General features: G+C 50.6%; 1 protein-coding gene across 3 annotated transcripts in view; it reads left to right on the top strand.

Annotated features, from left to right (window-relative positions):
• Positions 1–23,124, top strand: part of LOC142499885 (protein mono-ADP-ribosyltransferase PARP14-like) — a 93,967-nt gene extending 70,843 nt beyond the window's left edge. For 2 of the 3 annotated variants that reach the window (XM_075609917.1, XM_075609916.1), the window contains exons 10-15: positions 544–720; positions 947–1,153; positions 2,630–3,229; positions 12,095–12,228; positions 12,891–13,065; positions 18,412–20,741. In XM_075609917.1, coding sequence (XP_075466032.1) covers positions 544–720; positions 947–1,153; positions 2,630–3,229; positions 12,095–12,228; positions 12,891–13,065; positions 18,412–18,701 — 1,583 coding nt within the window. In that variant the 3' untranslated portion in view covers positions 18,702–20,741. Of the gene's footprint in view, positions 1–543; positions 721–946; positions 1,154–2,629; positions 3,230–12,094; positions 12,229–12,890; positions 13,066–18,411; positions 20,742–21,745 lie in introns of those variants that run through there. The other variant, XM_075609918.1, reaches the window with a different exon arrangement.
• Positions 23,125–25,944: the final 2,820 nt, after the last annotated feature.

Here is a 25,944-nt window from a genome sequence, read left to right as displayed (position 1 = left end):
GAGGGCAGGGCGTGAGACACAGGAGTAAGACAGAGGGCAGGGCGTGAGACACAGGAGTAAGGCAGAGGGCAGGGCGTGAGACACAGGAGTAAGACAGAGGGCAGGGCGTGAGAGCGGCCGCGGAGCGAGGCACAGGAGTAAGACAGAGGGCAGGGCGTGAGACACAGGAGTAAGACAGAGGGCAGGGTGTGAGACACAGGAGTAAGACAGAGGGCAGGGTGTGAGACACAGGAGTAAGACAGAGGGCAGGGCGTGAGACACAGGAGTAAGACAGAGGGCAGGGCGTGAGACACAGGAGTAAGACAGAGGGCAGGGCGTGAGACACAGGAGTAAGACAGAGGGCAGGGCGTGAGACACAGGAGTAAGACAGAGGGCAGGGCGTGAGACACAGGAGTAAGACAGAGGGCAGGGTGTGAGACACAGGAGTAAGACAGAGGGCAGGGTGTGAGACACAGGAGTAAGACAGAGGGCAGGGCGTGAGACACAGGAGTAAGCTGCCTACATTACCATTTCTGGTCTTATTTTCCATCTTCTTTCTTGCAGCGGCCCAGCCTCACAAGGGTTATATCCTCACACAGAGCGGGAACCTCCTCTGCAACCAGATCATCCATGTGGTGGGACCGACTGATCCGAAACTCATAAGAAGCACTGTCCTGGCCGTTCTGCAGGAGTGTGGGAACCTGCAGGTCACGTCTGTCTCTTTCCCAGCGATCGGAACAGGTGCGATGTGGTTTAACCCCTCTCGTGCTGGAGACCTGTCAGTGTATTGTGCAGCATCTTACAGAATGATGCTGTTCCACAAGAAGTAGAGATTAGGGGAGTCGGTAAAGCTTCCCCCTGTGCCCCTCGGTTTCTGTGACAGATCCGTAGTACTAGGCCTGGCTGCATGTGTGTGCGTGTGCGTATGTGACGAACTGCTCAGTCTGCTCCTTTCTCATTATACCAGGTGCGGGTAACATCCCCCCCTCTGCAGTGGCTGACGCCATGTTAGACGCGGTGGTGGATTTTGCCAGTTCCAAATCTGCCCAGTCGGTGCAGACGGTGAAAGTCGTTATTTTCCAGCAGCCGATGCTGAACGATTTCTACACGAGTATGAAGAAGAAGGAGGGAACCTCGCTGCCGGAACCCGAATCCGTGTTCCAAAAACTCACCTGTAAGTGCTACCTGTAATCAGTATAATAGAGAGGTGTGTCTGTGAGCGGAGAGGCGCAGGATAGTACGTATACTGTATATCCTTTACATTATATTCAAACCATTTTACAGTTATACGCTAATGTGATCATGTAGCCCACACATTTCCTGCAGATTGGCACAGGATGGGCCATATGTACTAAGCAGTCTTCTACCAGACTATATAAAAAGTGTCATTTAACATTAAGCTTTTAACGAACAACAAAACACGCAAAGATACAATCTTACAAGTAGGGAAGAAAAGATAAAAATGAGGAAAGTAAAAATATAAGCATAAATAGCATACACTTTGGATTAAGCGTAACATGAAATAAGCGTTCCAGCACATCTGACAATCTTCTGTGTTATTATATTCCAATGGGGCAATATATCTAATGTTAGATCTCATAATGAGGCAATTATATCCAGGGCCGCAGGCAGTATTCAATAAAAAAACAAACTAATGGCCACTAAGCCCTTAATCAACTTAGCGGTTAGTAACCGCTATTGTAATTAAGTGGTTAACCCCTCTCACCAGCTACCCACCCGGGACGCCTAACCACCCTCCGCAGAGCAACTACCCCCACCCCCTCTGCTCCCATTGATTGGCACAGTGTTAAACCATACCCATAATATGAGCATGGTTTGCCAATATGGCAATGAATGGGCAAGCTACAAATAAAAAAGCAAGCACTGAATAAAATACATTACAATACAAAAAACATTTGCCATTAAACCAATTGAGTGGCACAGTGGTACACCATGCCCATATTATATGGGCATAGTTTGCCACTATGGCAGTCAATGGGCAACCTTAAAAAAAAACAAGCACCAAAAATAAATACAGAACAATTAAATGAAAACAAGCATTTGCCAAAAAATGCGTTGATTGTCACTGTGCTTATCTATAGCCTGAAAGGGGCATAGATAAGCACATTGGCAGTTAAGGGGCATCCTAAAAAAATAATATATGGAATGAAATTAAATGCAATCAATGTTTTTCTTCAATGTTTTTCTTCACCCCTCCGAACCCGACTCCATCAGCAACCAATTCCTGGCATGGGAAGGTACCTTTATATAGCACTGCTTAGTAAATATGCGCCAAAGAGTTCTACGGTTCTAACATTTAATTTGTGACATTATTCAAAGAGCTAGTGCCCCCCTTCCCCCTTGTGCTTTATGAGGGTATATCATGCTTATGATTCAGAGTTAAAAATTCACAATGGCAGCCATATTTAATGAGTCCTTCTTTTTTGCAATAAACAATGTGATCAAGGCACAATGGTAAAAGCTAATTCAATGTAAAAGTCAGGTAAACCTTTTGAATTGAATCTGATAATTATTTGTATTGGGTAATTGAGTAATCCTGAGGAAGGTCCCACTCTCCAGTACTTGGAATACGTGTGCAGCTGGCGAGACGTGTCCGGGAATTAACATATTGTTCTGCTTTTAATCGCAGCCTTGTTCATGCCGCGTAAGAGAAAACCCGCCCAGAAGCTGTCGGCCTTTGAATTAACGGACAATATTGAGCCGGCGGTTTTCCACCTCTGCGGTGAAAGTAAAGAAAGTGTGAAGAACACTTCGTCCTGGCTCGAGAAACGAATTCTCGACGAGCAGGAAGAGAACGTTCTCACAGGCGAATGGGTCGCGGATTTTCAAGAGCGGGAGGTACAGATGTTATCTGAGCTTCAGAAGAGGTTTCAAGTCTCCATAGAATACAAGTCTGCTGGTTCCTCTGTCCGGGTCGCCGGTCTCACCAGGGACGTCATGAAGGCGTCCCGTGAAATCCAAGACATGATAAATAAAATCCGGGATAAGAAAACCGAGGAGCGCGAGGCCGAGCTCTGCAGCAACATAGTGCAGTGGCGATACCACGACGGTGCCACGTGGGTTAAATTCAACAAATTGACAAACCTTCAACTGGAGGAGGCAGCAAGTGAGAAAACACGAGGCATTCGTGTCAGTATTTCAGGGAGACAATACTCTGTCAATATGGCAACTAAATCTGCAACGGACAGCCAGGGAAACGCAATGGGGATTGAACGAGTTCCTATACATGGTAATTTTACACTTTCTATTGGTTAGTTTTTTCCCCTTAGATTTGTTTTACTTGAAGCAGATTTGTCAGGATAGCAGCTCAGTGGTAATGTCCCAGCCTTTGAAGTGGGTGGAACTAGTTAGGACCCCAGTGTCGGCGTTCCTTGTGACATTAGGCAAGTCGCTATATCTCTGTGTCTCAGGTGCACGTGATGGTGTGCGAATCGTGGGTAATATACTGTATATAAGGATATTAAACGAACATCAGTGTTTAAATAATCCAGTGTATATCATGTGACACAGTGAGAATATAGATCCAATACGACCCTGAAAACGCTGCGCTGAAGCAGGATGTTTCCCAACATCTGATACAAGATGCGGCACAGATATTCTCAGGGGGGTGATGTAAGAGAGAATAAATATAGTGCGACATTGTATAACGAGGATTGTAATGTTATAGAGGGGAGGGGGAAAGGGCGCACTCACATGCTACAAAGCATTGTGGGTAAGAACCAAGCCAAATTAATATTAATTGGGAGGATGTTGTGCACATTGGTGGAAGTATAAGTATCTGTCATGGTCACTTGACCACTGCACAGTCCTGAGGAAGATCCCTCTCTGGGGATCGAAACGTTGGTTGCAGTGTCTGTATTTCTTCCATACATCATTTGATATTTACCCCTCGTGTGCCGTCTCTTCTTGCTGGACTTCAATCTGGTAACTACAACTATTGTTTTTTTATGGGATAAGCATCAGGACTCTCTGTAATATATGTGTTCCAGCTGCTGTGCTGAGAGAGAGAGAGAAAGACAGATATATATATATATATATACTAGCTGAGAGCCCCGGCGTTGCCCGGGATGTTTGTGGTGTGGGGGTGGCATTTGGGTGGGGAGTGGTCCACGCGGCCCATGGCAGTGTGCGGTGGTACTGCTGCTGTGGCTGTACTGATGGTGATTGTATCGGTGTGCTGATTTGGGAGGGTTTGTTGCTGATGTGGGGGGTGCGGATGTGGGTGTGCGGATGGGGAGGTGCGAAGGTGCCAATGTGTGGGTGCTGATGGTGTTGATGGGAATGGTGGGGAGCCGAGAATGCCAGTGTGCTGGGGGGGGGGGGGGGGGGTATGGGATACCGGTGTGCTGATGTGGTGGTGCTGGGGATAGTGTATGTGTGTATACGTGTGTGTGTGTATATATACACACACGTGTGTGTATACATGTGTGTATACATGTTTGTGTGTGTGTGTATACATGTTTGTTTGTATACATTGTATATGTTTGTATACATTGTGTATGTGTACGTGTGTGTGTGTGTGTATACACGTGTGTGTGTGTGTACACGTGTGTGTGTGTGTACACGTGTGTGTGTGTGTGTACACGTGTGTGTGTGTGTGTACACGTGTGTGTGTGTGTGTATACACGTGTGTGTGTGTGTATACACGTGTGTGTGTGTATACACGTGTGTGTGTATACACGTGTGTGTGTGTATACACGTGTGTGTGTGTATACACGTGTGTGTGTGTATACACGTGTGTGTGTGTATACACGTGTGTGTGTACACGTGTGTGTGTATACACGTGTGTGTGTGTGTGTGTACACGTGTGTGTGTGTGTGTGTACACGTGTGTGTGTGTACACGTGTGTGTGTACACGTGTGTGTACACGTGTGTTGTGTGTGTGTACACGTGTGTGTGTGTGTACACGTGTGTGCGTGTGTGTACACGTGTGTGCGTGTGTGTGCGCGCGTGTGTACACGTGTGTGTGTGTGTGTGTACACGTGTGTGTGTGTGTGTGTGTACACGTGTGTGTGTGTGTGTGTGTACACGTGTGTGTGTGTGTGTGTGTGTGTACACGTGTGTGTGTGTGTGTGTGTGTGTGTGTACACGTGTGTGTGTGTGTGTGTACACGTGTGTGTGTGTACACGTGTGTGTGTGTGTGTGTGTGTGTGTGTACACGTGTGTGTGTGTGTGTGTGTGTGTGTGTGTGTGTGTGCACGTGTGTGTGTGCACGTGTGTGTGTGCACGTGTGTGTGTGCACGTGTGTGTGTACACGTGTGTGTGTGTGTACACGTGTGTGTGTGTGTACACGTGTGTGTGTGTACACGTGTGTGTGTGTGTGTACACGTGTGTGTGTGTGTGTGTACACGTGTGTGTGTACACGTGTGTGTGTGTGTACACGTGTGTGTGTGTGTACACGTGTGTGTGTGTGTACACGTGTGTGTGTGTGTACACGTGTGTGTGTGTGTACACGTGTGTGTGTGTACACGTGTGTGTGTGTACACGTGTGTGTGTGTGTACACGTGTGTGTGTACACGTGTGTGTGTGTACACGTGTGTTTGTGTGTGTACACGTGTGTGTGTGTGTGTGTGTGTACACGTGTGTGTGTGTGTACACGTGTGTGTGTGTGTACACGTGTGTGTGTGTGTGTACACGTGTGTGTGTGTACACGTGTGTGTGTGTGTGTGTGTACACGTGTGTGTGTGTGTACACGTGTGTGTGTGTGTGTGTACACGTGTGTGTGTGTGTGTACACGTGTGTGTGTACACGTGTGTGTGTGTGTACACGTGTGTGTGTGTGTGTACACGTGTGTGTGTGTGTGTGTGTGTACACGTGTGTGTGTACACGTGCGTGTGTGTGTACACGTGCGTGTGTGTCTACGTATACGTGTGTGTACGTGTCTGCGTGTGTCTGTGTGTCTACGTGTGCCTGCGTGTCTACGTGTGTCTACGTGTGCCTGCGTGTCTACGTGTGCCTGCGTGTCTACGTGTGCCTGCGTGTCTACGTGTGCCTGCGTGTCTACGTGTCTACGTGTACCTGCGTGTTTACGTGTGCCTGCGTGTCTACGTGTGCCTGCGTGTCTACGTGTGCCTGCGTGTCTACGTGTGCCTGCGTGTCTACGTGTGCCTGCGTGTCTACGTGTGCCTGCGTGTCTACGTGTGCCTGCGTGTCTACGTGTGCCTGCGTGTGTATGTGTACGTGTGTGTGTCTACGCGTGTGTGTCTACTTGTGTGTGTATACATGTGCCTACGTGTGTGTGTATATACGTGTGTGTATACGTGTGTGTACGTGTGTGTACGTGTGTAGGGCAGGGAGGGTGGGGGCGAAGGGCAGGGAGGGTGGGGGCGAAGGGCAGGGAGGGTGGGGGCGAAGGGCAGGGAGGGTGGGGGCGAAGGGCAGGGAGCGAAGGGCAGGGAGGGTGGGAGCGAAGGGCAGGGAGGGTGGGAGCGAAGGGCAGGGAGGGTGGGGGCGAAGGGCGGGAGCGAAGGGCAGGGGTGAAGGGCAGGGCCGGGGGGGGGGGGGTGAAGGGCAGGGCCGGGGGGGGGGGTGAAGGGCAGGGCCGGGGGGGGAGGGTGAAGGGCAGGGCCGGGGGGGGAGGGTGAAGGGCAGGGCCGGGAGGGGGGGGGGGGTGAAGGGCAGGGCCGGGGGGGGGGGGGGTGAAGGGCAGGGCCGGGGGGGGGGTGAAGGGCAGGGCCGGGGGGGGGGGGTGAAGGGCAGGGCCGGGGGGGGGTGAAGGGCAGGGCCGGGGGGGGGGGGGGGGGTGAAGGGCAGAGCCGGGGGGGGGGGGGCAGGGCCGGGGGGGGGTGAAGGACAGGGCCGGGGGGGGTGAAGGGCCGGGGGGGGGGGGTGAAGGGCAGGGGGGGGGGGGTGAAGGGCAGGGCCGGGTGAAGGGCCAGGGCGGGTGAAGGGCCAGGGGGGGTGGGTGAAGGGCCAGGGCGGGGGGGGGGGTGAAGGGCCAGGGCGGGGGGGGGCGGGGGGGGGGTGAAGGGCCAGGGCGGGGGGGGGGGGTGAAGCGCCGGGCCGGGTGAAGCGCCAGGCCGGGTGGGGTGAAGCGCCGGGTGGGGTGAAGCGCCGGGCCGGGGGTGAAAGATCTCTTCCCGTGCGGTTACTTACCTCGCACCGGGCCGCGCTCCTCCTCGGGTTCCTCGGCGGTTCCCCCCGGCGATGCGGAGCTGAGACGCTCAGGTGAGGGGGTGTGTGGGCCGCGGCCCGTGCAGCTCCCGACAGAGACAGCTAGGCCTGAGAGCCGGAGCAGCGCGCGCGGGGATGGGGAGCTGGGGGCGCGGCCTCTAGGCCTGAAGGTGAGAGCGGCGACAGCGTGCTCTGGGGGGGGGGGAGCACCGGGAGAGCGGGTGAGCACCGGGAGAGAGGGTGCTCTGGGGGGGGGGGAGGGAGGGTGCTCTGGGGGGGGGTGAGGGGGTGAGCACCGGGAGAGAGGGTGCTCTGGGGGGGGGGGGAGGGGGGGAGCACCGGGGGGAGCGGGGTGAGCACCGGGAGAGAGGGTGCTCTGGGGGGGGGAGGGGGGGGAGCACCGGGGGAGAGGGTGCTCCGGGAGAGCGGGTGATGTTGAGGTCCCGCGGAGTGGTGATAGGGGGTAGTTCCGTTGTTGCGGGCCAGCGGCCAGGAAAGGGGGGGGGGCGGACAGAGGGTGAGGAGGGGGGGTGAGGGGCTCCGGAGCAGCATCGTGCGGTGGATGTTCGGGTGAGTGGGGGGGGGGGGGTGAGGGGCTCCGGAGCAGCATCGTGCGGTGGATGGTGGGGGGGGGGGGGGGTGAGGGGCTCCGGAGGAGCATCGTGCGGTGGATGTATGGGTGAGGGGGGGTGGGGTAGTTTTGGGTGTGCTCCGGGGATGTTCGGGTGAGGGGGGGGGGGTGTGATGGAGCATCGTGCGTTGTATGTTCAGCAGCGTGCGTTTGCTGTTGGTGTGAGGGGGGGGGGGTGATGGAGCATTGTGCGTTGTATGTTTGGGTGAGGGGGGTTGGTGATGGGCTGCAGTAGCGGGAGAGCTGTGGCGTGCGTTTGTAGTGTGCATGAGGTTGGGGGGGGGTGATGGTGGAGGGGGGTGCATGAGGTTGAGGGGGGGTGGTGGTGGAGGGGGGTGCATGAGGTTGGGGGGGTGGTGGTGGAGGGGGGTGTTTGTAAGAGGCAGTGCGGTGAGTGTTAGGTGCTTAGAAGCATTCCCAAAGGTCACTGAGGGGTGGGACAATGTGGCAGTGGTGTTGGCCAAAGGCCAATGAGAGTCAGTGAGGGGTGGGACAGTGGGGTGAGGGGTGGGACAGTGTGGCAGTGGTGTTGGCCAAAGGCCAATGAGAGTCAGTGAGGGGTGGGACAGTGGGGTGAGGGGTGGGACAGTGTGGCAGTGGTGTTGGCCGAAGGCCAATGAGAGTCAGTGAGGGGTGGGACAGTGTGGTGAGGGGTGGGACAGTGTTGAGGTGGAGTGACAGGCCAAAGGTGCAATGCGATTGGCCCTAGGGACACAGGGCATGCAGACAAACATACAGACATTTCAGAAATATATAGTAGATATACACACCACACATACATATATACACACCACACATTATATATATATATATAATATATATATATATATATATATATATATATATCACATACACATATATATATATATATATATATATATATATATATACACACCACACATACACACACATATATACATATATACACACACACACACACACCACACCACACATATATACACACACACCACACATATATACACACATACACACACCCTGCAGCCCGTTTTTCACACACACACACACACACACACACACCCCCTGCAGTCCGTTTTTCACACACACACACACACACACACAACACACACACCGTGCAGCCCGTTTTTCACACACACCCTGCAGCCCGTTTTACACACACACACACACACACACACACACACACACACACACACACACACACACACACACACACACACACACACACACACACACACACACACACACACACACACACACACACACACACACACACACACACACACACACACACACACACACCTTGGTGCTGCTGCTGTCTGGTGGCTCTGCAGTTGCAATGCCGGGCAGGCTGCAGCCCCATTGGATGGGAGCGGTCACGTGACCGCTCCTCTGCTTCCCCTCAGAGGTTTTTTTTTTTAATGAGCGAGCAGCCCTTGTTTCCCGCTGCTGGCGGCCCTGATCGCGGCGCCCCTCTAGCCAAGCCGCGGCGCGCACAGTTTGTACCTGATTCGGCAGTCTGTGGTAGCAGACGTGAAGGTTTTGATAGCTGTGAAGCGTGGCCCCAGAGCAGGTTGAGGATTAGAGGATTAGGTGTTGCAAAAGCAAAGCGTGAGGGGTGGGACAGTGTGGAAGTATTAGGGCATTGGTGTTGGACGCAGGCCAATGAGAGGTGTGCGGGGGCGGGCATTGGACGCAGGCCAATGAGAGTCAGTGAGGGGTGGGACGCAGGCCAATGAGAGGTGTGCGGGGGCGGGCATTGGACGCAGGCCAATGAGAGTCAGTGAGGGGTGGGACGCAGGCCAATGAGAGGTGTGCGGGGGCGGGCATTGGACGCAGGCCAATGAGAGTCAGTGAGGGGTGGGACAGTGTGGCATTGGTGTTGGACGTAGGCCAATGAGAGGTGTGCGGGGGCGGGCATGGCCTGAGCAGGAGTGACAGGCCCAAGGTCCAATGCGATTGACCCTTGGGACGCAGACATACAGTGATTTCACAAATATATAGTAGATACAGTGTTCGACAAACCTATACATTTGCTCGCCCCGGGCGCGTGGATTTAACCCCCGGGCGAGTAAATATTGGCCCAAGCAGCACACGTTTGGTACTAGGTGGCGAGTAGATTTTTTTGTGTGGCGAGTAGATTTTTTGGTGATTTGTCAACCACTGTGTATATATATATATAAAAGAAGAGAGAGTGCACGCCCCATAGCATAATACTGTTGATTTAATAATAAATAGGAAGGGGAAGGAGGAGGAAGAATAGCACTCACAGGAGTATAGATCAATTAAAACATTGTGTGAATAATTCACCACCATCCGGTTCTGTACTGTAAACGTCCCCAGTTCTTGGCTCCCTCAGGGCTGTATGGAGATGGTATTATTCACAGGAGGACCGGGGTGTAATTCGCCGACAGAATTCAGTCCATGTACATCAGAAAAACGCCCCCTTCACTTCAATGGCTGATGTACATGGACTGAATTCTGTCGGCGAATTACACCCCGGTCCTCCTGTGAATAATACCATCTCCATACAGCCCTGAGGGAGCCGAGAACTGGGGACGTTTACAGTACAGAACCGGATGGTGGTGAATTATTCACACAATGTTTTAATTGATCTATACTCCTGTGAGTGCTATTCTTCCTCCCCCCTTCCCCTTCCTTTTTATTATTAAATCAACAGTATTATGCTATGGGGCGTGCGCTCTCTCTTCTTTTTCTTTTTTAGGTAATCTTGGATGTGGTTGATCCTTATTGAGAGCAGCCGGAGACCCCCACACCAGCATCAATTATCCACATGTTTTATGGACTGATTTAAAAAGGACTGGTTGGACTCTTTTTCCTTTACATTTTTTGCACTTTTCACTTATTTTATGTACATGTTGTGAAGTTTGTGTGATACATTGTTATTAATAATTCATATGTTGTTTATAAGTAATTACACTTTGCATTTTTACATTTAAATTCACTATACTCTATTAACACTTTAGTCACTATTTTAGTTTATCACTACTAATAGTGTGGCGCTACAATTTTTGTTTTTATATATATATAGATATATATATACACAAATGTAAATACAACTGTATGCTCATCTGCATGTCTTAGACAGGTCTGCAACCCCGCGTTTCACCATTATCACCCAGCACACAGCACTTCCACTGCAGCAAGGGATTCTGGGAAATGACATGCAAATGAGCACACAGTGCCACTTTTTGCTTCAAAAACCATTTTATATATATATGTATTTCAGATTAGATCCCAAAAGGATCAGAAAAGGCTCCCTCATATGTCGAGCACTCAATGTTAGGGTACAGTAGTAAGACTGTCATTGGTCTATTGGTATAAATACCATTGATAGGACAAAATATGGCCCATCTCAACCGGAATACCTCAGAAAAAATAATAACATTTTATTCAATTAATTACAAGTAGTAAGGTTAAAAACACATATAAAACATTCAAACATTTAAAAAAAACCATTAGGAAGTGGTTAGGTGAGCAATCAATCAGTAAATATCAATATAGTATATGAATATCGTTGCTCACCTTATCTAGAACTACACACATCGTGATATTTTTCACTATATAGGGTGGAAGGGACATTTACCTGCTTGTCCGAGAATATTATATTTCGCAATAAGACGTCTGTGGTGAGCAACGATATTCATATACTATATTGATATTTACTGATTGATTGCTCACCTAACCACTTCCTAATGGGGTTTTTTTTAATGTTTGAATGTTTTATATGTGTTTTTAACCTTACTACTTGTAATTAATTGAATAAAATTTTATTATTATTTTTTCTGAGGTATTCCGGTTGAGATGGGCCATATTTTGTCCTATCAATGGTATTTATACCAATAGACCAATGACAGTCTTACTACTGTACCCTAACATTGAGTGCTCGACATATGAGGGAGCCTTTTCTGATCCTTTTGGGATCTAATCTGAAATATAATTCAATTTTCCCTTAGAGCACCTGTTATACAATATATACGTGAACACATACATGGATGAGCGGTTTATTTGCCTTTTATAAATATATATATATATATAGCCTGTAACAGGGTTTTTACAGGCTGTATATATAAATATATTTTTAATATCATGTGCCTGTATATATAAATATATTATCATTGTGCCTGTAACAGGGTATGTACAGTCTGTATATATAAGATATATTATTATCCTTATGATGTATGAAAGTGTTTTTGTCCGTTGGAGCGTCTCTCGGCTGCCCGGAGGCCAGACTCCCTGCTGTGTTACTTCTCACGGGTTTGGGAATGAGTCGGATTATACAATGCTTTGCCGCTGACCTGTTTCTAAGCTCCATGCTGGGGAAGTGTCAGTGACTGAGCTTTTACTTCGCAGAAGGACAGGCGTTACCTGCACATTGGGACCAGATGAACGATCAGGTGAAGGTGGTTCCCCTGAATACTGGGACACCGGAATACACCGAAGTACAGGCGGAGTTTACAAAGACGTGCGCTATGAGAATAATTAAGGTAATTACACACAAACAGTGCTAGTATACCCTGTGCTGTACATTATGTGTCAGGCAGTGTCTGCTAATGCTGTACGTGCAGATCACAGGGATAATGTATCAAAATCTTCCGGCTGCAAATGTGGAATAAAAGAATGACACCAGAATTAGCGAAATAAAAGCTCCCCGAGGAAGCGGCGGGATATTATATATATATATTAGATATTATGCTTTGATAAACCTGCGGCAGTTTTTTGCTCTATTTTTGCCCCACTTTTGCTGCCAGGAGATGCATATTATCCAGTGACGTTCAAACCAGCGCAAAGTTTGTAATCAGTTTGTGGTGTTACACAGTAATATATTGTAGCTCCTGTGTTACTGTGTCATGTTATTCTGGGTGAGATTTTTGTATCCAGAATCCCTACCGACGTGTGTGTGTATGTATGTATGTATGTATATATATAATACTGTGAGCTCATTTGCATGTCATTTCCCAGAATCCCTTGCTGCAGTGGAAGCACTGTATGCTAGGTGATAATGGCGAAAGGCAGGAGGGTGCAGACCTAAGACATGTGAATGTGCTCACAAGTGAGAGATATATATATATAGCTTTACACACACACAGACACAGACACACAGACACAGTATAGTGACATGACTTCCAGCTGTGTTCTGGTTTCATAGATTGAGAGGATACAAAACAAGCATCTCTGGCTGAACTACCAGATTAAGAAGCAGAGCATCGACTCCAAGAACAAGAACAAAAGCAACGAGAAGCGGCTTTTCCACGGGACAGATCCTAACGCTATCAGCAACGTCAATCGCAACGGATTCAACCGCAGCTACGCTGGGAAAAACGGTGAGAGATGATCATTCGTGTTTGGGATCAGCTTGTGACAATTACCAGTAATGATCCAGTAATTAGTACTGGGGTTTTTTTCATACAAATTGCCTTTACTGCCGGTCTTTCATCTATCTATATATAATAAAATAGAAATTTGTATGGTTGGTGCTAGATGTGGTGAATCTGATTGGTCCGTGGGTAATTTGTATGGTTGGTGCTAGATGTGGTGAATCTGATTGGTCCGTGGGTCTGCCCGCCCCCCCGCGACTCATTGGCCAAGAGGTACGCTCCACTGTGACACACACATAGACACACACAGACAATGAGTCACTTAGCTTGCAATCCTTTTGGGATATGGATATTTCTATAGAACTTTTGCCTTTTGTATTTCATAACTTTATACAGAAGAGCATGTGATTAAAAAGTGCAGACTCGGGTAACCCACGCAGGGACAGATAAATTGTCCTTTTTTACTCATTAGAGCTTGGTTATTTATTCTGCATTGGGAATATGATATTGGTCACAAAGAAGAAATACCATATGATAATATTACATAATTACAACAATAACATAATTACAACACAAATCATGACATAATTAATTGTAAAATACCCCAGTGGTTGATCAAGTATTGATTTAACAATACACATAATTTGGGGGTTTCTAGCTCAGATCTGCTCAGTGTTGGATTCTGAGCTTGATGCAGTTAGGAAGTCGGTGCAGGTCACGTGATGCAGTTAGGAAGTCCGTGCAGGTCACGTGATGCAGTTAGGAAGTCCGTGCAGGTCACGTGATGCAGTTAGGAAGTCGGTGCCGGTCACGTGATGCAGTTAGGAAGTCGGTGCAGGTCACGTGATGCAGTTAGGAAGTCCGTGCAGGTCACGTGATGCAGTTAGGAAGTCGGTGCAGGTCACGTGATGCAGTTAGGAAGTAAGTGCAGGTCACGTGATGCAGTTAGGAAGTCGGTGCAGGTCACGTGATGCAGTTAGGAAGTCGGTGCAGGTCACGTGATGCAGTTAGGAAGTCGGTGCAGGTCACGTGATGCAGTTAGGAAGTCAGTGCAGGTCACGTGATGCAGTTAGGAAGTCAGTGCAGGTCACGAGATACAGTTAGGAAGTCAGTGCAGGTCACGTGATGCAGTTAGGAAGTCGGTGCAGGTCACGTGATGCAGTTAGGAAGTCAGTGCAGGTCACGTGATGCAGTTAGGAAGTCAGTGCCGGTCACGTGGTGCAGTTAGGAAGTCGGTGCAGGTCACGTGGTGCAGTTAGGAAGTCGGTTCGGGTCACGTGATGCAGTTAGGAAGTCAGTGCCGGTCACGTGATGCAGTTAGGAAGTCAGTGCAGGTCACGTGAGGCAGTTAGGAAGTCAGTGCAGGTCACGTGATGTGGTTAGGAAGTCAGTGCAGGTCACGTGATGCAGTTAGGAAGTAAGTGCAGGTCACGTGAGGCAGTTAGGAAGTCGGTGCAGGTCACGTGATGCAGTTAGGAAGTCGGTGCAGGTCACGTGATGCAGTTAGGAAGTAAGTGCAGGTCACATGATGCAGTTAGGAAGTAAGTGCAGGTCACGTGATGCAGTTAGGAAGTCGGTGCAGGTCACGAGATGCAGTTAGGAAGTCAGTGCAGGTCACGTGATGCAGTTAGGAAGTCAGTGCAGGTCACGTGATGCAGTTAGGAAGTCGGTGCAGATCACGTGATGCAGTTAGGAAGTCGGTGCAGGTCACGTGATGCAGTTAGGAATTCGCTGCAGGTCACGTGATGCAGTTAGGAAGTCGGTGCAGGTCACGTGGTGCAGTTAGGAAGTCGGTGCAGGTCACGTGATGCAGTTAGGAAGTCAGTGCAGGTCACGTGAGGCAGTTAGGAAGTCAGTGCAGGTCACGTGATGCAGTTAGGAAGTCGGTGCAGGTCACGTGATGCAGTTAGGAAGTCGGTGCAGGTCACGTGATGCAGTTAGGAAGTCGGTGCAGGTCACGTGATGCAGTTAGGAAGTCGGTGCAGGTCACGTGATGCAGTTAGGAAGTCGGTCCAGGTCACGTGATGCGGTTAGGAAGTCGGTGCAGGTCACGTGATGCGGTTAGGAAGTCGGTGCAGGTCACGTGATGCAGTTAGGAAGTCGGTGCAGGTCACGTGATGCAGCTAGGAAGTAAGTGCAGGTCACATGATGCAGTTAGGAAGTCAGTGCAGGTCACGTGATGCAGTTAGGAAGTCGGTGCAGGTCACGTGATGCAGTTAGGAAGTCGGTGCAGGTCACGTGATGCAGTTAGGAAGTCGGTGCAGGTCACGTGATGCAGCTAGGAAGTAAGTGCAGGTCACATGATGCAGTTAGGAAGTAAGTGCAGGTCACGTGATGCAGTTAGGAAGTCGGTGCAGGTCACGTGATGCAGTTAGGAAGTCGATGCAGGTCACGTGATGCAGTTAGGAAGTAAGTGCAGGTCACATGATGCAGTTAGGAAGTCGGTGCAGGTCACATGATACAATTTAGTCTCTTTGCTTTCCCTGTGACAAAGGTTTTCTGGGGCAAAGTACAGAGGAAAAGCTGCCGCAGGTTATAATGAAGCAAAGACGTGTATTTGGGCTATATCCGGAGGCGTGTATTTGGGCTATGTCCGGAAGCGTGTATTTGGGCTATATCCGGAGGCATGTATTTGGGCTATATCCGGAGGCGTGTATTTGGGCTATATCCGGAGGCGTGTATTTGGGCTATATCCGGAGGCGTGTATTTGGGCTATATCCGGAGGCGTGTATTTGGGCTATGTCCGGAGGCGTGTATTTGGGCTATGTCCGGAGGCGTGTATTTGGGCTATGTCCGGAGGCGTGTATTTGGGCTATGTCCGGAGGCGTGTATTTGGGCTATGTCCGGAGGCGTGTATTTGGGCTATGTCCGGAGGCGTGTATTTGGGCTATGTCCGGAGGCGTGTATTTGGGCTATGTCCGGAGGCGTGTATTTGGGCTATGTCCGGAGGCGTGTATTTGGGCTATGTCCGGAGGCGTGTATTTGGGCTATGTCCGGAGGCGTGTATTTGGGCTATGTCCGGAGGCGTGTATTTGGGCTATGTCCGGAGGCGTGTATTTGGGTTATGTCCGGAGGCGTGTATTTGGGCTATATCCGGAGGCGTGTATTTGGGCTATGTCCGGAGGCGTGTATTTGGGCTATGTCCGGAGGCGTGTATTTGGGTTATGTCCGGAGGCGTGTATTTGGGCTATGTCCGGAGGCGTGTATTTGGGCTATGTCCGGAGGCGTGTATTTGGGCTATGTCCGGAGGCGTGTATTTGGGTTATGTCCGGAGGCGTGTATTTGGGCTATGTCCGGAGGCGTGTATTTGGGCTATGTCCGGAGGCGTGTATTTGGGCTATGTCCGGAGGCGTGTATTTGGGCTATGTCCGGAGGCGTGTATTTGGGCTATATCCGGAGGCGTGTATTTGGGTTATATCCGGAGGCGTGTATTTGGGCTATGTCCGGAGGCGTGTATTTGGGCTATGTCCGGAGGCGTGTATTTGGGCTATGTCCGGAGGCGTGTATTTGGGCTATGTCCGGAGGCGTGTATTTGGGCTATGTCCGGAGGCGTGTATTTGGGCTATGTCCGGAGGCGTGTATTTGGGCTATGTCCGGAGGCGTGTATTTGGGCTATGTCCGGAGGCGTGTATTTGGGCTATGTCCGGAGGCGTGTATTTGGGCTATGTCCGGAGGCGTGTATTTGGGCTATGTCCGGAGCCGTGTATTTGGGCTATGTCCGGAGGCGTGTATTTGGGCTATGTCCGGAGGCGTGTATTTGGGCTATGTCCGGAGGCGTGTATTTGGGCTATGTCCGGAGGCGCGTATTTGGGCTATGTCCGGAGGTGTGTATTTGGGCTATGTCCGGAGGCGTGTATTTGGGCTATGTCCGGAGGCGTGTATTTGGGCTATGTCCGGAAGCGTGTATTTGGGCTATGTCCGGAGGCGTGTATTTGGGCTATGTCCGGAGGTGTGTATTTGGGCTATGTCCGGAGGCGTGTATTTGGGCTATGTCCGGAGGCGTGTATTTGGGCTATGTCCGGAGGCGTGTATTTGGGCTATATCCGGAGGCGTGTATTTGGGCTATGTCCGGAGGCGTGTATTTGGGCTATGTCCGGAGGCGTGTATTTGGGCTATGTTCGGAGGCGTGTATTTGGGCTATGTCCGGAGGCGTGTATTTGGGCTATGTCCGGAGGCGTGTATTTGGGCTATGTCCGGAGGCGTGTATTTGGGCTATGTCCGGAGGCGTGTATTTGGGTTATGTCCGGTGGCGTGTATTGGGCTATGTCCGGAGGCGTGTATTGGGCTATGTCCGGAGGCGTGTATTGGGCTATGTCCGGAGGCGTGTATTTGGGCTATATCCGGAGTTGTGTATTTGGGCTATGTCCGGAGGCGTGTATTTGGGCTATGTCCGGAGGCGTGTATTTGGGCTATGTCCGGAGGCGTGTATTTGGGCTATGTCCGGAGGCGTGTATTTGGGTTATATCCGGAGGCGTGTATTTGGGTTATATCCGGAGGCGTGTATTTGGGCTATATCCGGAGGCGTGTATTTGGGCTATGTCCGGAGGCGTGTATTTGGGCTATGTCCGGAGGCGTGTATTTGGGCTATGTCCGGAGGCGTGTATTTGGGCTATGTCCGGAGGCGTGTATTTGGGCTATGTCCGGATGCGTGTATTTGGGCTATATCCGGAGGCGTGTATTTGGGCTATATCCGGAGGCGTGTATTTGGGCTATGTCCGGAGGCGTGTATTTGGGCTATGTCCGGAGGCGTGTATTTGGGCTATGTCCGGAGGAGTAAATGCCCCTGTGCGGGTACTGGTGCAGTAAATGGTTATATATCCATCAGCTAATGGGGTATAGGGGGGGGGGGGGGACGGTTATATATCCACCAACTAGCAGGGTGTTGGGGGGGGGAACAGTTATATATCCACCAGCTCATTGGGTGTAGGGGGGTAACAGTTTGGGGCTTTCACTCCTTTTGGCCCATTGGCAATCACTGAAATAACACACGGTACTGCCCGGAGTAAGTCGGATCCTGTATAGTATCTGTGGACTTGAAGGCAGTTGGTTGTTCCTCTCGTTGTTCCTCTCGTTGTTCCTCTCGTTGTTCCTCTCGTTGTTCCTCTCGTTGTTCCTCTCGTCGTTCCTCTCGTCGTTCCTCTCGTCGTTCCTCTCGTCGTTCCTCTCGTCGTTCCTCTCGTCGTTCCTCTCGTCGTTCCTCTCGTCGTTCCTCTCGTCGTTCCTCTCGTCGTTCCTCTCGTGCCGCTGCTCCGTGCGGGTATGTGTCTGAATCCTATTTATATTTGTGATACATAAGCCGATCATTTAAAATAAATACAAATAATTACAATGTTCTCTTTCTCTGACCCGTAGCTGCAGTGATTGGAAACGGGACATACTTTGCCATTAATGCTAATTACTCGGCACAAGACACGTACGCCAAACCTGATGTGAAGGGACAGAAGTTTGTGTACCTGACACGAGTACTCACAGGGACTTCTTGTACCGGGCATCAAGGAATGATCGCACCTTCACCCAAAAATGCAACTGATCCCACGGACCTGTGTGACAGTGTGACTGATAACACAGCACAACCTTCAATGTATGTGATATTCAATGACATCCAGGCCTATCCCGAATATCTCATCACCTTCAGACGGTGATCCTCCCTTCACACGGTGATCCTCCCTTCACACGGGGATCCTCCCTTCACACGGTGATCCTCCCTTCACACGGGGATCCTCCCTTCACACGGGGATCCTCCCTTCACACGGGGATCCTCCCTTCACACGGGGATCCTCCCTTCACACGGGGATCCTCCCTTCACACGGGGATCCTCCCTTCACACGGGGATCCTCCCTTCACACGGGGATCCTCCCTTCACACGGGGATCCTCCCTTCACACGGTGATCCTCCCTTCACACGGTGATCCTCCCGTCACACGGGGATCCTCCCTTCACACGGGGATCCTCCCTTCACACGGGGATCCTCCCTTCACACGGGGATCCGTCCTCTCCATACAGTAACTGCACATTATGCTCTTAGTAACATATTACTCTGCGGCTGCGGTTACATCGGTCTCTGATTCCCGGGGGGGTGGGGGGGGGGGCGGCATTAACCCCTTCAGTGTCAGAGGGGGCTGCGCTGCTTTGTTGTTTAACACATTATTGGGATTTCTGTTAGTGAAGCCGTTACATGAAGCTGAGCATAGTGAGATGGGTATGGGGTTGGGGGGTTTGTTTCCTTAAATGACTGTTTTGATGTGTGACTGATCCGCAGCCTTTAAATGAGCCCCTTAGGTCCAGATTCACTAAATGGTTCTAAGCATTATTATTTACATGAATGGGAGTTAAGGCGTGCTAATACTTAGCACTGTTTAGTGAATTTGGACCTTGGAGTTTTACAAGCAATAATGTACCTGTGATAACACAGCCAGTAATCCGGTGACACACACATGGCTGTTACATGTTCCCGGTACCTGTGATAACACAGCCAATAATCCGGTGACACACACATGGCTGTTACATGTTCCCGGTACCAGTGATAACACAGCCAATAATCCGGTGACACACACATGGCTGTTACATGTTCCCGGTACCTGTGATAACACAGCCAGTAATCCGGTGACACACACATGGCTGTTACATGTTCCCGGTACCAGTGATAACACAGCCAGTAATCCGGTGACACACACATGGCTGTTACATGTTCCCGGTAGCTGTGATAACACAGCCAGTAATCCGGTGACACACACATGGCTGTTACATGTTCCCGGTACCTGTGATAACACAGCCAGTAATCTGGTGACACACACATGGCTGTTACATGTTCCCGGTACCTGTGATAACACAGCCAATAATCCGGTGACACACACATGGCTGTTACATGTTCCCGGTACCAGTGATAACACAGCCAGTAATCCGGTGACACACACATGGCTGTTACATGTTCCCGGTACCAGTGATAACACAGCCAATAATCCGGTGACACACACATGGCTGTTACATGTTCCCGGTACCAGTGATAACACAGCCAATAATCCGGTGACACACACATGGCTGTTACATGTTCCCGGTACCTGTGATAACACAGCCAGTAATCCGGTGACACACACATGGCTGTTACATGTTCCCGGTACCAGTGATAACACAGCCAGTAATCCGGTGACACACACATGGCTGTTACATGTTCCCGGTAGCTGTGATAACACAGCCAGTAATCCGGTGACACACACATGGCTGTTACATGTTCCCGGTACCTGTGATAACACAGCCAGTAATCCGGTGAGACACACATGGCTGTTACATGTTCCCGGTACCAGTGATAACACAGCCAATAATCCGGTGACACACACATGGCTGTTACATGTTCCCGGTACCTGTGATAACACAGACAGTAATCCGGTGACACACACATGGCTGTTACATGTTCCTGATTTGTGCTGCAGAATAATTGTTTTCTGAATGTTACTCCGTATCTTTCTCTTTTACATGTATCACGGATATTTGCTTTAGCTCTAACAATACGTTGTGTGCAGATATTACCTCCGCTGCTAATGAAGGGTAAGAGACGCTGTGTTTAGGAACGCGCAGGTTTCTTCTTACTGCCAAACATGATATGTTTCCTGCAAAGATTAAAAAGGCAAACACAAGAATTTGTGCCAGTTGTATATTCTGTCTATAAATAAAGAGGTTTACAGCAAAGTCTCTTTCCTTTGGATGCCAGAGAACAATGCGGGCGACTTTCCAACAAGTACTTTTATAATCTGCCTGCGCGTTGGAGGAGGACTTCTAGGAGCAGGTATCTGAGCAGTTAGGGGAGCGTTCTCGGAATAGGGGACTGTTGAATGATATATAAAAGCTCTTGGAAAACTTAGGGGAGCAGTTATAGGGAGCGATGAGAAGAAACGTAAGAAGCAGTTTGTAAATTTCTCGCTTTCCGCCGTACGGTTGCGACCCTCTCCCTTTGTCCGAGAGCCCCCCGGGAGGGCACCCTACGACAGGCCTGTACAACTCCAGTTCTCAAGGGCTGCAAACAGGCCAGGTTTTCAGGATATCCCTACTTCAGCACAGCAGGCTCAATTAGTGGCTCAGTATGACTCACTATATGAGACTTCAAACTCATATAAGACTATAACTCGCGACCAGGAGGTATGACTAAATTGGATAGTTTTGGATTCAGGGACTGTCATGGTAGCTAGTACAGGGTTATATAATATACACCAAAATCTCTGGGTTGAATTGAATGCGACTATGATATGATAAATATAGTTTATTCCTTAAAGAAGGTGAACACACAAAATATAGAAATAACACACAGAATATGGACACTTACTTATGGGTTGGACAATGAAGCAATCGGGTACAGGATTGGCAATTCATTCAGGATACAAAACGAAGTCACAACGAAGACCAAAAACACGAAGACAATGGTGTAGAGGGAGAGGGGGATTGGCCCGGTATTAAAGGGGTTGCACCCCATATGGCCACCCCCTGACCTCACTGGGGAGGCAAGGGGTTAATTGGATTGCGGTCCAGTAATGTGTTTTTACCTTGCTCCAGTACCCAAATTTGCATTCCCCTGTAACAATGTGTTTCCTCCATTCCAGTGTCTGCACCAACACTCACACTGGGATCCGTTCGGGAGGAGAAGTGTTAACAGTTAGGAAATGATTATAGCCCTTTGTTCCATGTTCCCGCCCTTACAGGCTCCATTTTGCAGCTTCCGATAGGTCGCCATTGCAGCTCCATGCATTCCAATGGCGAATCCGGCGGTTTAGGCCCGTTTCCATAGAAGACCAGCAGGTGGCGCCCGAGAGGAGGAGCTGCGGTTCACCATTGTAAATCAATGGAGCCATTCATTTCAATGGGGATTCCTCGACGCCGACCTCCAGGAACGGGTTGGCAGCCATCCAGACCGCAAAAGCAGACAATCTCTAAAAAAGAGCTTTGATCACACTAGGTCAAGTTCAAACACAATTGGCGTGGGAAACTTAGGTTCTAGGGCACCTAGGAATAAAATTATTTTGCCCCTAGATCCTAGGAACCCCCACACTCGACCACCATTGGGTCCAAGGATTAAGGACGCCCGTAAAGGGTCGCGCTCGCCACGAGGGTCGGGCCATTGGCTCCAATGGCGGAGGGAAGAGCAGCGCGTAAAAACGACTAAGTCCGAATGAGCAGAAACCCAGAGCCCATAACTCCGGTTCTGTCCAAACTAGAGGGCTGAGATTCGGCCACCATGTAGTCCTAGTTCCGGCAGGATTGCATGGCAAATACCGACCCTCTCGGGGCAACAGAACGGAGTCAGGGTAATTGGAAAGTTTGGGTTTCTGCCATTGACTTGCATGGTGGAAAAAAGCCTCATGTTCAAAAAGGGTTTTTAAACTGTATTTTTGTATCTCCTTCCCGGTAGGACGCAGCGAGCTGAAACTTGGCCACCATGGAGAGTCCCTTCCGGCATGAGGGTCTGGCAAGTTTCAACCCGCTCGGCCCAGCCGAACGGATTATTTTAATATATCTTGATATTGAAAAATGTATTGTATTTCGAAGCGGGGATAAAAGCCCGCGAAGGTTTCTGACTCTGTTTAATGTAAATGCTCAGGGGGGCGACCCATTGTCTAAAACAGACCACCTGATCAAAGGCTCAGCCACCCTGGCTGTATACATTAGGGCGGAGAAACGCAGGGCTTGAGTGGTCTGTAAGTGTTGTAATTCACACAGACAAAGGGTTTCCTGACCAGATCCAGGTCTGGTAGACATGTAGGCGCCCTGACTTTTGTGTGGGGCTAAAGAAATGAGACCCCCAGGGCCAGAAGTACGCATGTGCCAACTAGCTGGGGGGCATGATCTATCAATGTTCCCACGTTAGAGATTGGGTGCAGATAATTGTTCTCCAATGACTTGCACTCAATGACAAGGTATAGGACTGGAATCCAATATAAACCAGTGTCAGTCCTATGCTCAGAGTCTTCGATTTTACCAATTACTTGATCCTGATTGCTGTATGAATTGCTAATCCTGTAACCTGATTACTTCATCATCCCAACCCCTAAGTAAGTGTTATTTCTTGTCTGTTATTTGTATTATCTTGTGTGTTCACCTATCTAAGGAATAAACTCTCTTTATTATATCTAAGTCGTGTTCAATTCAACCCAGTTATTTGTGTATATTATATCCTATCACAAGTTACCGTGACAGTGAGTGCCTGGGTGGTTGGGTTGGAGACTGCGTGCGTGGGAGGGAGAGTGCGTGGGTGGGACAGTGCGTGTGTGGGGGGGAGAGTGCGTGCGTGGGTGAGTGCGTGCGTTGGTGGGAGAGTGAGTGAGTGGGTTAGTGACTGGGTGAGACAGTGACGGGGGTGGGTGACAGTGATGGGGGTGGGTGACAGTGTCTGGGTGGTGGGTGATAGTGACTGGGTGGTGGATGACAGTGACTGGGTGGTGGGTGACAGTGACTGGGTGGTGGGTGACAGTGACTGGGTGGGTGGGTGACAGTGGGTGGTGTGTGACAGTGACTGGGTTGTGGGTGACAGTTGAGTGGGTGACTTACCCTGACTGGGTGGGTGCTGCTTCCTGTTTCCTTGCCGCTTCCCCCCTGCCCCCGATGTCCCCGTGGCAGCTGCCTGGGGTGGGAGGTGGGCGCACGGGAGGTGAGCTAGGGGGGCGCACGGGAGGTGAGCAGCTGGGGGGGGCGAGATGCCGAACGGCTGCAGCCTCCTCCGCGGCTGCTGCTTCGTTGGCGCGTGGGAAGCTTTGGGGGCGGGGCGCGAGGCTAGCAGGTGGCTGCAGCATCCCCCGCGGCTGCTGCATGGGGCAGGAGGCGCACGCGAGGGGTGCAGGATTGGCGCTTCCCCACCCTCCATCCCATGTTGGAATCGAAGAAGCGAGGGGGGTGCGGGGGACGGGCCAGGCCAGGCCCGCAGGCAGGGCCCACAGGCAGCAGACAGGACACCCTGCGGGACCTCGGCTTTGCGCATGCGCAATCGCCGCCATTTAAAAAAAAAATTAAAAAAAAATATATAATGGCCAGGGTTGCGCAGGGGCCCGGGACACCCGTGCACCTAAAACGGCCAGGGCCCTGACTCACGGGGCCCGGACACCCGTGCCCTTTGTCCCCCGCTGTTGGCGGCCCTGCCTCTGTGTCCAGGAAATATAGGTCTCTGGGTGTCGTGATCTCAGCATAGCCTTTGTGTTCAAGACAGTGACTGTGTGCAGGCTTCTCTCCTCTCCTTCTGTCAGCCCAAATGTGAGCTAAGGAATCTGCTGTTTCTCATACACGCTTTCCTCGGATTCCTAATCAACCAGGTGGAGTCTGGTTGATTGCCTGAGTGCAATTAACCAGCTCGCTGCTGGATTTAGAGGCAGTTTCTCTCAAACAGTGACAAGTCTCTGTTACACGCCCCCTGCAGTGTTTTAGGGGTTACGTTTTATGAAGAGGTATAGGATGAGCTGGGATTGGCTTAGGGATGCCAGACGTCCTATATATATGGGATTGGCCCTTTTTACATCTCCTGCCCGTTGTCCCAGGAACTCATGTCGGGAAAGATAAAGGTCCAGTACATTTGGAGGATCCGTGGCCGGCGGCACAAGATGGCGGGCGGTGGTGGGGGTTGGTGCTTGCACTAGGGAGCGGAGGACAATGGATACAGCAGCAGAGGAGAACAGGGTCAGAGCCCACCCCAGCGGTCTGACCCGGAAGTCAGTGACAACTTCCTCTGTCAGTCACCAGGACTGGGCTCCACTAACTACAAGGTAAGAGGACTTTCTGCTGGTGGGGGAGGCGTTGTGAGAGATGGATGAGGTGGTGAGAGATGGATTGGAGGGGGAGAGAAAAATTGGGAATTTAAAGGGTTGAAATTAATTGGGTGGGGGGGACAGAGATTAATTGGGGGGTAGGAGGTGGGTGAGAAATTGATGGGTGAGGAATAATAGAATAAGGGGGAAACTGGGGAAAATGTTGAACGATGGGAAGATCATGGGGGACGCTGGGGTAAATGGGAACGGTGGGAAGATCATGGGGGACGCTGGGGGAAATGGGGAACGATGGGAAGATCATTGGGACGCTGGGGAAAATGGGAATGATGGGAAGATCATGGGGGACGTTGGGGTAAATGGGAATGATGGGAAGATCATGGGGATGCTGGGGAAATGGGGAACGGTGGGAAGATCATGGGGGATGCTGGGGAAAATGGGGAACGGTGGGAAGATCATGGGGGATGCTGGGGAAAATGAGGAACGGTGGGAAGATCTTGGGGGACGCTGGTAAAAATGGGGAACGGTGGGAAGATCATGGGGGACGCTGGGGAAAATGGGGAACGATGGGAAGATCATGGGGGATGCTGGGGAAAATGGGGAACGGTGGGATGATCTTGGGGGATGCTGGGGAAAATGGGGAACGATGGGAAGATCATGGGGGATGCTGGGAAAAATGGGGAACGATGGGAAGATCATGGGGGATGCTGGAGAAAATGGGAAACGATGGGAAGATCATGGGGACGCTGGGGAAAATGGGGAATGATGGGAAGATCATGGGGACGCTGGGAAAAATGGGGAATGATGGGAAGATCATGGGGACGCTGGGGGAAATGGGGATCGATTGGAAGATCATGGGGGATGCTGGGGAAAATGGGGAACGATGGGAAGATCATGGGGTGTAGAGGGAGAGGGGTGGAGCTTGGCCTTGCAAGAGTTTGAGTTTACCATTCAGCACAAAAAGGGTAGTGAAAACAGCAATGCTGATGGACTTTCACGTCAGGACTATCCCTCTGAGACTGAGTTCTTTAAGGGTGCCAGCAGTGCCCCACTCCCCGTTAGGGCCAGTGGGCCACAGGTCACCCATTAAGAAGGGGAGGTGTAGAGGGAGAGGGGTTTGGCCCGGTACTAAAGGGGTTGCACCCCATATGGCC

Source organism: Ascaphus truei, chromosome 7, assembly GCF_040206685.1.
Source record: "Ascaphus truei isolate aAscTru1 chromosome 7, aAscTru1.hap1, whole genome shotgun sequence".
Classification (NCBI taxonomy): Eukaryota; Metazoa; Chordata; class Amphibia; order Anura; family Ascaphidae; genus Ascaphus; species Ascaphus truei.
This window is presented reverse-complemented; position numbering and strand designations above follow the sequence as displayed.